General features: G+C 40.9%; 1 protein-coding gene across 16 annotated transcripts in view; it reads left to right on the top strand.

The window, feature by feature from the left end:
- PPP1R12B (protein phosphatase 1 regulatory subunit 12B) overlaps positions 1-13373 on the top strand; it is a 158774-nt gene that overhangs the window by 109111 nt on the left and 36290 nt on the right. Inside the window, exon 20 of one of the 16 annotated variants that reach the window (XM_060231151.1) lies at positions 714-901. The exons of 14 other annotated variants lie outside the window; for them this stretch is intronic. In XM_060231151.1, coding sequence (XP_060087134.1) covers positions 714-737 — 24 coding nt within the window. In that variant the 3' untranslated portion in view covers positions 738-901. Of the gene's footprint in view, positions 1-256; positions 911-13373 lie in introns of those variants that run through there. One more of the 16 variants, XM_060231152.1, reaches the window with a different exon arrangement.

Below are 13373 nucleotides of genomic sequence, written 5' to 3'. Positions count from 1 at the left end.
TTGGACCTTGCAAGTTTACTGAATTCTGCTCTGACCTCCACTTCTGAGCTTTCTGTTGGCTTTCTTTCTCCTACAAGTAGCAGCCCAAATCCCAAGATGAAAGTGAATCTATGCCTTTGGCCTCTCTCCAGCATTCCTCACTGAGCAAGTAAGGATGTGGAATGTCAGAAAATAGCAAGAGGGGAGGGAAGATAGAAGTGTGCAAAGGCGTTCCTAACTTGGAGGATGGAACAAAACACAGCTTCATCTGGACTGCCCCTTTCTGAAGCAACTTTTGTTCCTTATTTGTACTTTCATACGAATGATGCAGCTCTGCTCTAGCAGTGAAGGACTGCATCAGCCAAGACTGTGGTTTAAAAATGCTGCCTTGATTAAGAATTTCTACTTAGCTGGGCAAACGAATAATCTTCAGGCTTTATCATTTTTAGGACCGGATTTCTGGCTATCTGCCATTATTTGGAAATATTCTGGCTTTGCTTTATGAAAGCTCTAATTAGAAGGAAAACCTGTGGAAGACCTGAGAGTGGTTTCACATCTTTCAGTGGCACACTGTGGCACTCTGCAGCTGTTCAGGGCATTTCTTGTCATGGTTAAAGAACTATGGAATGCAGCACACAATGACAGCTCTATTGGCAGTCTGGTGCCTTAAGAAGTCTAACTCTGAACGGCATTTAAAATTCTATAATTGTCAAACTAGTTTCTTCTTACTTTAGAAGGCACCACCCAGCTGCAGATAGTGAGACAGAAGTGAAGAGTTGGATCTTGTTGCTACTGAGAGGTGACCTGTTGCCACCACCTTGAATGGACAATGTCGTCCTTGTATACCAGGAGTAAGGAATTTACTCGAAACAGAAAGTCTCAATCTGATTCTCCCCCGTCGTCTCCTTCCCCGATTGCAAAGACACTCAGAGTAAGAAGATTTTTAATTGCTGTGCTATATTGCAACTTGCTTAGGGCCAATTCTGCTCAGAGATTACATATGCTTTTGCTGAATATAGTGTTGGTGTATGACTTGTTTTTCTTTGGAAGGTGTTGTGAAAAAGTCCTGAAAGAAGTCCTTTGTAGCCCAGGACTTCAATGGTATAGATATGCAAACTTTTCTAATCTTGGCTGCAGTTACTCTTTGAAGGATTATAGGTAAATCATAAATACGTTTTCTTTTTTCCTCACAATGAGCAGGAACTGCATATGCTGGGTTTTTTTGTTTTTTGTTTTACTAAGGCTTTGAAATGGAAATGATGCAGAACCAGATGAGCTTGTTAAGCCACTATGTATTTCTCATGTGCCATGTACTGCAGTATTGCTGGTATGTTTAGGTATTGCTTTTGGCCACGAAGGTCTGGCAGAATGCTAAAGCCTTCAGTAATTTTAAATGTCCAGAAATGTCTGGTTTGTGACACATTCTGTGGTGCAAATAGGTATCATTTGTTTCCACATTATTTTTCCAGATGTAAGGAGTCCAGTGTAAGCGCACATTACCAAGATACATTTACAACCTGATTATTGGGGAGTATCCTGAATTGCTTTTTCTGTTGTTGAGCCCTGAAGAAAATTAGCTTAGAGTTGACAGAAGTATTATTTCTCTTTCCATTTCTGGCCATTTAGGGTGCACTATGGTACATCAGACTCTTCTTTGTAGCCATGACTGTTAGAAGATTTTCTCCAAAAAATATAATTTTTGTGCTCATTCCCATAGCATTCTGAGTGAGAGGATAGGAAACAATAGATTGAAGTAACCCTTCATGAGTGCATTCTGATAAAAGATTTAAGCTATTCCTTGACAAGCATAACATACAGCAAAGGATGCAGAATTAACATAGTATCTAAGCCCAGTTCCTATCTTTAAACTACAAATAATGAGTGCTTGTAACTGAGAAACTAGTAGTTTTTGCCATTCCATTTTTAATGGAGCTTTTAAAAATTAATCTGTTATATTAGTTGCAGAAGTCAAACCAAGTGGTCTCCATATTTCAGTGGTACATTCATTATTTTGTATTTTTGTGCTCAGTAATTCTATCATGCAACTTTAGTATCTTTGGATCATAGGCTGGAAGAAACTATGTAGCAAAATGTAAAAACAGCTCTGAAATCCAGCCTTCATAGGCCATTTGATGTGATACTTAGCCATTCTTTTATTGCACTGTTACTTGCAAGTTTAATTTTCTCAATACTTGATGTAAAGCAAGGCTGTCACTTTGGGGAGATACATGAGGCACTAGAGAACATTTTTTTCTCCATCTGGCATCATGGAGAACACGTAAACTGAACTTGGATGAAACACCTGAAAGATTATCTTCAAATCAATCACAGAAACTCAAGGAGCTTAATAAGAAGTACACATTAATACTACCATTACTTAATTCACATACTCATATCCTAACTCAGATCTTCTGCTTTGACTACTATAATTGGGCATTACTCAACCACCACCTCAAAGCTCATGCACTTGATCCACCAGCCTTTGATAGCTGGGCCTGCAGCAGTCAGGGTGGGACTTGAGAAGACTTCTTCTTTCAACTCAAGTGATATTGCAAGCTATTTTCCAGATTGAGATTTAAAAGACCATATATGCAGACTACATTCTGTGTAGTTGATTGCTTAATTAAGCAATTTTCTTTTGCTATCAATTAAGCTGCTTATTAGGATCCATTGTTGTGCAATTAAATCAGTTCCTCACACTCTAGAGAGCTCCTGTTATGCTAAAACAGTAAACAAGTTAATCAGACTCCCTTCAATGATACACTCCCCCCCTCCCCCATTTTGTAGCTTTCTTATTTTTAGGCTACAGAAGCACAGTTTCAGCTCAAAAAAGCAAGGCACCCAGTGCCTGAATATTTCTTATATTCAAGATCAGTGTAAATGTGAACATTTTTTACATACAAGATCAAAGAAACCAGGGCTTGATCACTCATGTATTCAGATTCTCAAATGAAATCACTTTGCACCATCTGAAGAAGATGGTCGTGATAGAAATTAATTTCATGTATCCTGAAATCTGTTCTGGTTTTTATGTATTTTTCAACATGTAGCTGGGCTTTTCAGATGTTCATATTGTTACTGCTGGTTCAGCAAGATGAAATAGAAAACCTAATTTTGTAGATGAGAGAAAGAATGGGTTTGCTCTTGCTCTGGCTACCGTACCAGAGTTTGGAGGGAAATGCCTTGCAGATCAGATTAACCAGTCACCCTGAAGGCTTGTTTTGTTTTTGCATCCCCTGGTTTAGTTTGTTCCATTAACATTGTTTCATGCTACATATGCAGTGTAATCTATGGGTTGGTCTGTGGAATTGTGAGTGACTTCAAAATTAAGCAATATATTGAACTTGGCGGGCATTTTTTTTTTTTTGCCCCAATGATTCCCTGAATTGAGGGCTGAAAAATAATAGGTATGAAAGCAGAGATGGGAGAGAAGTGGTAGCAAAAAAATGATCACTGGTTATAGATGTTGTGGTGCTTAAGAGAGGGGTGTCATCTATTAAAAACCAGAATTCAGAGTATGCTAGTTCAGTTTAATGGAAGGATATGAGCCAGAGAAGCTGGCTCTGAGACTTGATAAAATGTGGCCAGGAGTTTGAAGATGTAGTACAAGATGTGACATCTTAACATTATGCTTCTAGTTCTAGAATATTTAGGGCCAGCCCTCAATATAATGTAATGTGAGTTCGGGTTTTTTTTCTGCGTCGTGGTGCTAATTTGTTTTTTCTACAGCCATTTTTGTTTGTTAAAACTTGACAGTTGCCACCATATGTAGAATTTCTGTAATTGTTGTTTCCATGTTGTAACTGTTGTATAGAAAAGTTTGAAAGTTGTGTGTATATGATACTGCAGCTTAATCCTATGTGTGCCCTGTGTGGCGGGATAATTGAAACAACAGTGGTCACTTTCAGGTTTTTAAAAATAGCCTTGCCTTGCTGCTAGGTGTGGGTTCATGGTTAGGGATGCTGGTTACAATTTTAGGGTTTTGCAGTCAAAGTACAAAGCTCACTGATATTATCCCATCCCAACAATTCCTCAAGTTAGTTTTCCTTGAGCAGAAGCTGACCTTTCAATGGATCAGAACTGTCATACAACACAACTCCTCTTTAAAGGACTTTCTCTAATCCAGTTTTTAAAGATAACCAGGGGTTTTTTTAAAGACTATACTGTTTGAAGTAACGGTGTATAATAATTGCTGGTATGGAGTCTCTGCATTGTCCTGTGCTTCAGTTTTGAAATTAGAGTATGTGGTGTTTATAGACTAGCAGAATCATAGTGTAGGCGTTTGATCGAATTATAGCCATGGAAAACACTTAAGAAGATTAGCAAGATTTGCTATCCCATTCACTGTGAGTAATGAGTGTTCTTTTTTAATATACTAGCATTCAGTAAAAAAGACTGAGTAAAATTTAACTGGGTTTAACTGTAATGGCGGTTTCCAGGCTGGACAAAGGAGGTAGATAAGCTAAGCAGTCGGCCTGCACCAAGATATCAAGTTCATTGTCAGTTATCATCCTGCAAAAGTATCATTGTGGTGTATTTTTGAAAACCCCAGACCAGGCAGCTGTGTCCCAGAGGGTGCATGTAATCTACTTTTCCCAGTCTCCTTTACAGTCTCCCAGTCTTCCTGCAAAATTATCATTGTGGTGTATTTTTGAAAACCCCAGACCAAGCAGCTGTGTCCCAGAGGGTACATGTAATCTACTTTTCCCAGTCTCCTTTACAAAAGGGGAGGGGGGCTGCAGTCCAAAAGCAAAAATTACTTGAATGCCCCAGTTCAGAAATTGTTTATGGTTACATACAAGAGCATTTTAACTGGGGGAAATGATGCCAGTGCATGGGTTTTTTCTTTCATTTCCATGCTGTACATCTAATGGTTCCTAAATCTGCTCTTAAAAACTGAGAAATTCAGAAAAGAGTATGGTATGTCCGGAGCTGTATCTTCTGAAATGGAAACCTGGTGTGTGTGGGGTGAGAAACTTTCTAGAGTCTGCCTGATACTAGTATTTCTGTTTTGTAATCCAGTTTTATCACACTATTTTTGTATATCATAGTATTGCATTGTTTTAAATTTTGTTTAGAGTTTTACTGCGAAAAAAGGAACTACTTTAAAAATGTATTACTTTTGAGCAGCTTTTTCCAAATACATTAAACGGGCTAAGAATTCTAAAACACTTTATACATTGAAAAGTACTCTAGAGCATGAAATCCATCCTTCCACAGGCAGCATCAATGCAATCTGTGGTGGATTACAGGAAAAGGTTTCTTCTGGATTTTGAATTACTGCCAGGGGGAGTATGTTGCCCTGATGACATGTAATAAAATGTTTTATAGCAGCACCCTTTCTAAGAATGTAATACTGTTAGTTTTTCTACATTTTATTGAGATTAAGTTACCTTTGACCTCTCAGCAGGGACTGGGAATACATTTGATATGTTCAGCCAATCAAGTTATATAACTTGCTCCTCTCTTGTAGTCTAGAGGGGAAATGCCAACCATGTATCCCAGAGTTATTTATCTTCTGTGTGGAATCTGTCTGGAGTTCAGATCTTGGAGCTCACTCTCCCTTCAAATGCATGCCATACCTCCACAGTCTTCTTCTTATGATTCAGATGTACAGTTCCAGGCTGCAGCTGGCAACCTCTAGAAGAAAATGTCATGGTGAAGCCTGGCAAAACTGCAAGACTTGTTTAAGTTTAAGTTAAATGGAAGAGTGTCCACCTTGGCACTTCCAGTTTTTACTAGATGTGATGTAAGCATGATGCTGGCGCACACACCTTGCCCCCTCCTTTTCTCCTTGTCAGACAATGAGAGGAGCTCCATATTCACAAACTGCTTTTCTAGGGTTCTTCTGTGCCCTTGTAGTTCTTAGCTGCATGACACAAATAGCTTTTTTTCCAGTGGCCTGGGGTGGGGCAGTCTTCGTGACTGGGATGGAGTTCTCCTCTCTGCAGGCATCAATCTTTGTGATTCCCAGAGGGGAGGGGCTTCTTCCACAGATCCCCAGTCTTTGGCCCTGCCTTTAGGAGCAGGACATCTTCGACAGTGGTCTGCAGAGCACAGTAGTTCCAAAGAAAAAAAGCCTTTCAGAACTCAGAAAAGAAGCTTCATCCAAGAGTAGGGTGTGCGAAGGACTCTGTCTATCCGCCCCTCCCTGCACCACCAGTGGCTGCAGTGAAGGCCTGGGAGCCAACTGCAGCAGGAATTCTCCCCTCGCCTCTTTGCCTCCCAAAGACAGCACAGCCACAGACTCCTCCAGCCCTAGGGCCAGGAGCTCACCCAATTGCTCTAGTTGGAAGAGAGAGCATGGGCATCTGCTCCGGAGAACCTCGGCCCTCTGTGTGGCTTAAGTGGTCCCAGGGGCTGCTCCATCCAGTGATAGAGCATGCTAAGGTTGCTAGATCCCAGCAGGGGATCCCCAGTTTTAGGAGCTTCTCTCTGCCACAGATCAGCTGGCTAGCAGGGGAAACCCCTTCCCTAAACCAGTACGTCACTGTGTGACATCTCTAACATGATGATGTCACCCAGAAGTGACATCATTGCATTGGAGATGCTCTGGTTTTTGGACAAACTCTAGGGTTTAAGCCCAATTTAGCCATAGAGTTTTCCCCAAAACCAGAGTGTCTCCCCCCACATGATGTCCCTGATGTGATGACAACACTCTCCTGAATCCTAGTAAGATTTTAAAAACCCTTAATTTTCCCGGGCAGCCCTTTTTTCCTGTGGGAGGCTTTGTGCTTTCTTTTTTCACTTAGATTTTTCATCACACATCAGTTATCCTCCTTTGCTTTATAAAGCAAAGACCAAGATCAATCAAACAGGAACTGGGTAGATGGGAGAACTTGCCTTTGACTCATATGTACTTAGTCACATGTTGCCACCAGCCTTCAGGGCATATTTTCTAAGGGTCAGGAGTAGCAATTGTGGTATAATACAAATTACATTTTCTCAACTGCCAATGCTGCATAGAAGCCAAGGGCTAGTGTTCAGTCTGTGTAAAATACTCCAGTATGGAGAATGGGGACTCACATGTAATGTTATTAACCTACATGTATCTTCTTCCCTCTGGCATGGAGAAATGTGGGACTTTGAATCTGTGGCACTGGGGGATAATTTCATCAAAATGATTGCATCTAAAACATTGTGCCCCCACAACAGTAAAGGTGAATTTGATCACTCTCCAAATGCTGTAAAACTCTTTCTTACATAATATAAATTGTATTTGAGCAGAGTAGGGGGCCCTGTGATCTCTCTTGTGGTCAATTTTGTGGGTCAGAAGGTGCCTTTTTAAAAAAAAAAATCCTCGTAAAATGACACTTCTGAGGTTTTATTGTTAGGTGATATGTTTGACCAATAAAACATTTGTCTTTTAAGGAATTCACCAAAATTTAAGTTCTGGGATCTGACCTTAATTGAATTAAAATATAGTCCATGTTGATACTTTATACTGAATTGTGTATTCTTGAGATTCTTGTAACAAAAAGTAGTTGCACAGCCTTTGAAGAGGCCGTTGAATCAGTCAAATGCCAGGAGTTATGTGTTCTACTAATCCTGCAATTTCACCTTTTGGTATTAGACCTTAATCAGACATGTTTCTTTAATTGTGAAATTTGCTAGCTGTTCAGCTAATTATTGAAACCACCATTCATAATGGCTGATCTATTACTATTACGTTCATACCATAATAGAGATTTTTGAGTATAAATCCACTGATCTACAGCCACTGAAAATCATACTTTTTCTCAGGTTTATTGGGGTTACCTTTATTCTCAGGTTTATTGGGGTTACCTTTATTCTCAGGTTTATTGGGGTTACCACAGTTACCTTTGATAATTAATCACATGAATAGGATTGGAAATCCTTTGCTGACACAAAGATCTAAAACTGAATGTGCTTCTATTTGTTTGTGTGAAATTCTGCATGTTCACAGTGTGCCTATGTTGGCCTCCTGACTTCTTGGCTTTCTAGCCCTCTTGTCAATTCTCCAACCCTTTCTAGCATACCTTCCCTAAAATATTTGTGATGATGCCTAGAAATCACTCAAAGACTTGTAAGTTAACATTGACTTGAGAAGAATACATTGTTATAATTCTCTTGTCCACTTCCCTCCCTCAGAGGCAAGATTTTCACTCTGTTTTTCTTTCCCTTTGTGACTGAGACACCCAAGTTATCTGTTTTCTTCTTTCCTGAAGAACTCTGGATTTTCCATCCTGTCACAGTATGATATTTTGCTGCTGGCTCAGAGAAAGACCCCTTTAACAACTGAAATGGCACTTGAGGAATTTTGAAATTCTAAACGAACAAAATATTTTATTCAAAAGAAGGAGAAAGGTCGGGAGAAATGAGGGGTAACATTTCTGAGGTAACTAACTAATAAGTGCAGACTTTAGTGCATATATTTCAAGCTGGAGAGTTTTTCACAGTGACTTAGGATCTTTAAGATGAGAGGCTTTTGTTCCAGTATTTCTCAAACATTCCAGTAGACTTTCTTTGAGCATTCACTGACTCTTTGTTTCTTGAAGGTTGGTACACTCTATCCTGTACCAAAACGCCTTCTATAAACACACCAGCATTCTTCTTGAGTTTTATCTAACTCTTAAGGTTTCACAAGGCAGGGATCTCACCACTCTTCAGAGCTATCTCCCTATTTTGACTGGACAGGGAAATCCTCTCACTAGAAGATCTTCCCTTGTTTTCTTGGTCTTAATGGGAGTCTTCTCTAACTACCCACTCCTATTGCCAACTTTCCCGGTACTCAATCTGTGTTAAACTGCTCTCAGTCAGGGCTGAATTCAGTATGAATTTCTCCTCAGCATTCAGTTTCTCTGGGGAACTGATTCTAATCAATCAGATTTCTTGGAGCAGTCTGTCACTCCTCTCTATGAAGTGAAGCTTTCTGCCTGTATTGTATTGCCACTTGAAACCCCTTCTACAGCAAAGAGACAGTAAGGTTTCACAAGACAGTAAGGTTTTAATGCTGAGGGGGTTTTAAAATTTTATTTAAAATATTTCTGTCTTCTTGTACTCAAGGTGGTGAAGTGCATGCAAGTTGCAAAGATGGTCCAGTTTATAAAATAATGGTCTAGTTAATAAAATTAAAAACATTAAAACAAAAAAACTCCTCCAGAATTACAACACACAGGACTAACTAACTCACAGCCAAATATGCTAATTAATTCACCAAATGCTGTTTGGGTCAAGACTTCCTAAATATAGTAAGTGAAGGCATTTTTTCCACTAGGGTTGCCAGGTCCCCACTGGCCACTGGTAGGGATGGGAGAGTTGGGGTTCCATATTCAGGCTGGGGAAATCCTAAAGATTTAGGAATGGAGTCTGGGGAGACCAGCAACCTCAGTGGGATACAATGCAATAGAGCCCATCCTCCAAAGCATCCATTTTCTCTGGAGGAACTGATCTCTGTACCAACTGCTTCTTGACATAGACTTCTAACTTTAAAAATAGGTTTTTGTCCATTCATGCTTATTTAAATTGTGCTTTCTAGCTTTCAGAAAATTAAAATTATGGCTTGTAAGGCAGTTATAGGCAAAAATAGTATTCTTCTGTTTAATGCATGGTCTGAGAAGCACTTACGGGGTTCAGCTTTATATACACAGGTCCTTCTCCAATACGTGCCATCCCATCAATGCTGCTAATTTGCTCACCGTTACCCTGTGTAAGTTCCACAATTGAAAAGTGATTTACAGTTAGTGTTTACCACTGTTATTATATCATGGACATTGATTCAGTGATTTCAGCAACTTGGACAGGAACAAACTTGTTGTTCTAAAGGCATCTGTTATCTTGGCAAATAATTCCAACATTAGTAGGAGTTATACAGATGAGCAGAGAAGACGGAAGGGAAGCTAACAACAGCTTTCTTTTGTTTGTCAAAGCTTCAGAGTTCTTCTAGACCACAGTTGCTCAACTGAACCTTGATGCTACTTGCCAATTCTAAATTAAACTTGAGATATGCATGAAGCTTGACATTTTCCCAGATAACAAAGAAAGAAAAGCCATCTCATGTATTTAGAATCTTTTAAATTCAGTACTTATTGAGATCTGACTTGAAACAGATAAGGAGTGTTGATTTTATAAACTTTTTTGCACACACCCACTGGAAACTGAGCACATTCACCATGGCAGTGTTTCATTTTGTGGTGGTAGAGGTCATGCATTAACCTGGTGCCTAGGAAACCAGGCTAGTGTTCCCTGGAACCCCAGCTCAGCAAGACAGATGCCCCAACAAATGTGCCTTCTTTTGAAAACAATGCAGTGTGGGTAGGCTGCATCTATTCTCAGAAGTGCACACAGGTTTTTGCCCACATTGCATCTTTTCTTCACCAGCAGGGGAGAAAAAAGGGGATCAGCTTTAGAATCTTGGGCAATTTGCAAAGAGAGCAAAAAAAGTCTGGATTTTTAAAAAAGAAACACACACTGAGGCCCTGCTTGTTGGCTTTTGCACCAAGTGGCATCTCAGCAGGATCTCAGTTGGAAACAATTCTTTTGAGTGTTTTGTTGCTTCTTCTCTCTGCCTTTATGTTTTCTGTGAAGTTCACTTGTGTGTCACGTTCTCATGACATTGTGCACTGCCCAGCTTTGCAAAAGCCATTTGTGCAAGGAAAAGATTTCTTCAAATCAGTAAATAAATTAGGATGATGCTGGCAGTGTCTCCCACTTACTCCCTCCACCTGCCCATTCAGCTCCCCCTTCCCCCAATTTCCTCTTTTCTTATTTGTTGTATCTTCTTGATGAGCAGCAGGTCAAGATGCAACTTAAGAACATAAGAGAAGCCATGTTGGATCAGGAAAATGGCCCATACAGTCCAACACTCTGTGTCACACAGTGGCAAATAAATAATATATACACACACACACTGTGGCCAATAGCCACTGATGGACCTCTGCTCCATATTTTTATCCAATCCCCTCTTGAAGCTGGCTATGCTTGTAGCTGCCACCACCTCCTGTGGCAGTGAATTCCACAAGTTAATCACCCTTTGGGTGAAGAAGTACTTCCTTTTATCCGTTTTAACCTGACTGCTCAGTAATTTCATGGAATGCCCACGAGTTCTTGTGAGCAGAACATGAGCAGTGGGTTCCATCTCTGATTGTGTTAGGCATGTGTTGCCTCCCACCCTGTACTCCTCACCCATCTACCCTCTTCTTCACCTCCCTCTGATGTGCTGAGTCCCCATCTCTCTTCTCTTACAAAGAGGCCAAGTGGTGACGTCACCCATTTTCAGTTCACCTGGAAGTGAACTGGAAGTGGATGAACAGACCAAAGGAGCCATGGTCCGATCTGGGGGAGGGGGGATAGTCCGTGAACCACACAGAACTCCATGCACTGGGTTTTGTTTTGTTTTTTGCTGGACTGTGCCCATCCCTATTTAGCACATTAAAATGGAGAATGCCATGGAGAATGTAGCAAAATACATTCCACTGAAACATCCCCCCAAATAGCTTTGTCTTTTTGAGTGCTGCCAATTGGACAGAGCAAAGCATAACTGCTTTCAAAACTTTTTTGAGAAAACATGTAAATATTCAATTTCTTTTCCTTATCCATTTTCGGGAGAGGGGGGGGATCAAGTGCTGGCCATAGAAAAAAGCATCTGAAGCAAATTAAGCCAGTTTCTTCATTGGCAAGAAAGCTTGGCTGCTTAGCTCTGGCTCCACCTTTCACAGTTGACATAAAAACTTTAAGGTACACAGTTTTAAATGCACTTATGCTGTCTGTTGAAGCTTTGACTTTTTATAAGCTGGACTCCCAATATTCCATAATCCTACACATACCTACAGTCAAAACTGCATGTTGTTCCTGGCTCCTTACAAGCCTTTTGTTGTCCAGCTTTACAAAGCAATTTCCAATCCCTAGCTTTTATTCTCTTTATTAAAAACAGAAATGGAGTGAGCAGAGTGAAATGAAAAACATGTAGCAACTGTTTTATTTGCCCCTTTCTGCTGGTTTCCCCCATCTGCTGTCACAGGTTCACAGTTGGGTCAGCCAAGCCAACTTCCCCCTGGAATCTCATTTTAATACTCTTCTGTGGGTTGGCAGCAGTAGTTGCTGTTTAAACTGCTTCCTCTGTTTTGGTCATGCTGTTGTTCTCCATCCTAGAGACACAACAGGAGTTCCTAGTTATCTGCTATTGGTTATAGTGGGGGTGGCTTTTTCCTATATGTGGTAGTACCCCATCAGCCAGGCACTAAGGTTCATAAACACAACTGTCACCAGTTCATTATGTTCCGTATTAGAATCTTTTAAAGAAGGCATCCCCCAATAGTCATGAGGCTCCCAATGTTTGGCAAACAGATTGTCTATGTCCATGGTGTCTTAACAACAGGGAGGGTAGGGTGGGTGAGCACTGATGATGTAGAAACAATATCTCGGCTAGCAAAAGAGAGAAAACAGGCATTAGTCCAGACCTCATGGCGGGGAGCTTGTGAACAGAAGGCAGTCACAGCTCAGCTGGTGTTGGTTCTGCCATATTTCTCCTCTCTTGTCATTCTGCTAAGGAGTTCAGGATGGCATGTAGATATGTCCCATCCTCCATTTTATTCTCACAACAACCCTGTGAGACTGGGTGACTATTCCAGGTACCCACCCTGAGCTTCAAGATTAGGGGAGATTTAACCCCAGGGCTTCATACTCCTGGTGCAATACTCCAATCACTATGAACCACTGGCTTTCTGGGACTTGCTTGCTGTCACTTTGCGGAAAACCAGTGACTGAAGCCTTTTCACCTCTGAAGTTATTCCAGTGGTGGGTGAGGGTATTTGGTCCTGAATGTACAATATCTTGGGCCCATTTCTGTTACCCTTTAGCAGTTGGTTTGGATGTGAAGGGAGAGTTTATATATATCTCTGTTCCCATGATAACCATGGGTATTAGGCAGTTGAACCCAGTGAAAGCTTTATCTGGGCTTAATTGTCCCCCTCACAGATTGATTATTGGGAGGATTAGGCTCAGTAATCTGGAGCCCTCCTTTGTTCCTCCTACAGTCTTTTGCATCTTTCAGGATGTGGAAAAGGCATTTCACATTGGTTGGGCCCTTATCTTCTGCCCCAGAAATTACTACTTTAGCCTTTTTGTGTTGTGCTGTTCCCAGTGATCCACTTCCAACATTCCTATGCACTGATAGGGATCAGTACAGATGGAAAATCCTGGTTTGGTCCAGGGCATGTGAACCTGGCAGCCCTGAACTGAACCACCCAAGCCAAAACCCTGCTGGAACAGAACCAGTTTGGGTGGCATCAAGCTCTGCCCCTAGCATGCCGATGTTACTCAGAAGTGGCAGGCACACATCATGCCAAATGTGATCCCAAGCCCTCCTGAAAAGCTTGGGGTGAATGTATGGCAAAGGCACCTTCCCCAGTTCTCAGCTTGCAAGCCCCAAACTG

Source organism: Heteronotia binoei, chromosome 2 (assembly GCF_032191835.1).
Source record: "Heteronotia binoei isolate CCM8104 ecotype False Entrance Well chromosome 2, APGP_CSIRO_Hbin_v1, whole genome shotgun sequence".
In the NCBI taxonomy this organism is placed as follows: domain Eukaryota; kingdom Metazoa; phylum Chordata; class Lepidosauria; order Squamata; family Gekkonidae; genus Heteronotia; species Heteronotia binoei.
This window is presented reverse-complemented; position numbering and strand designations above follow the sequence as displayed.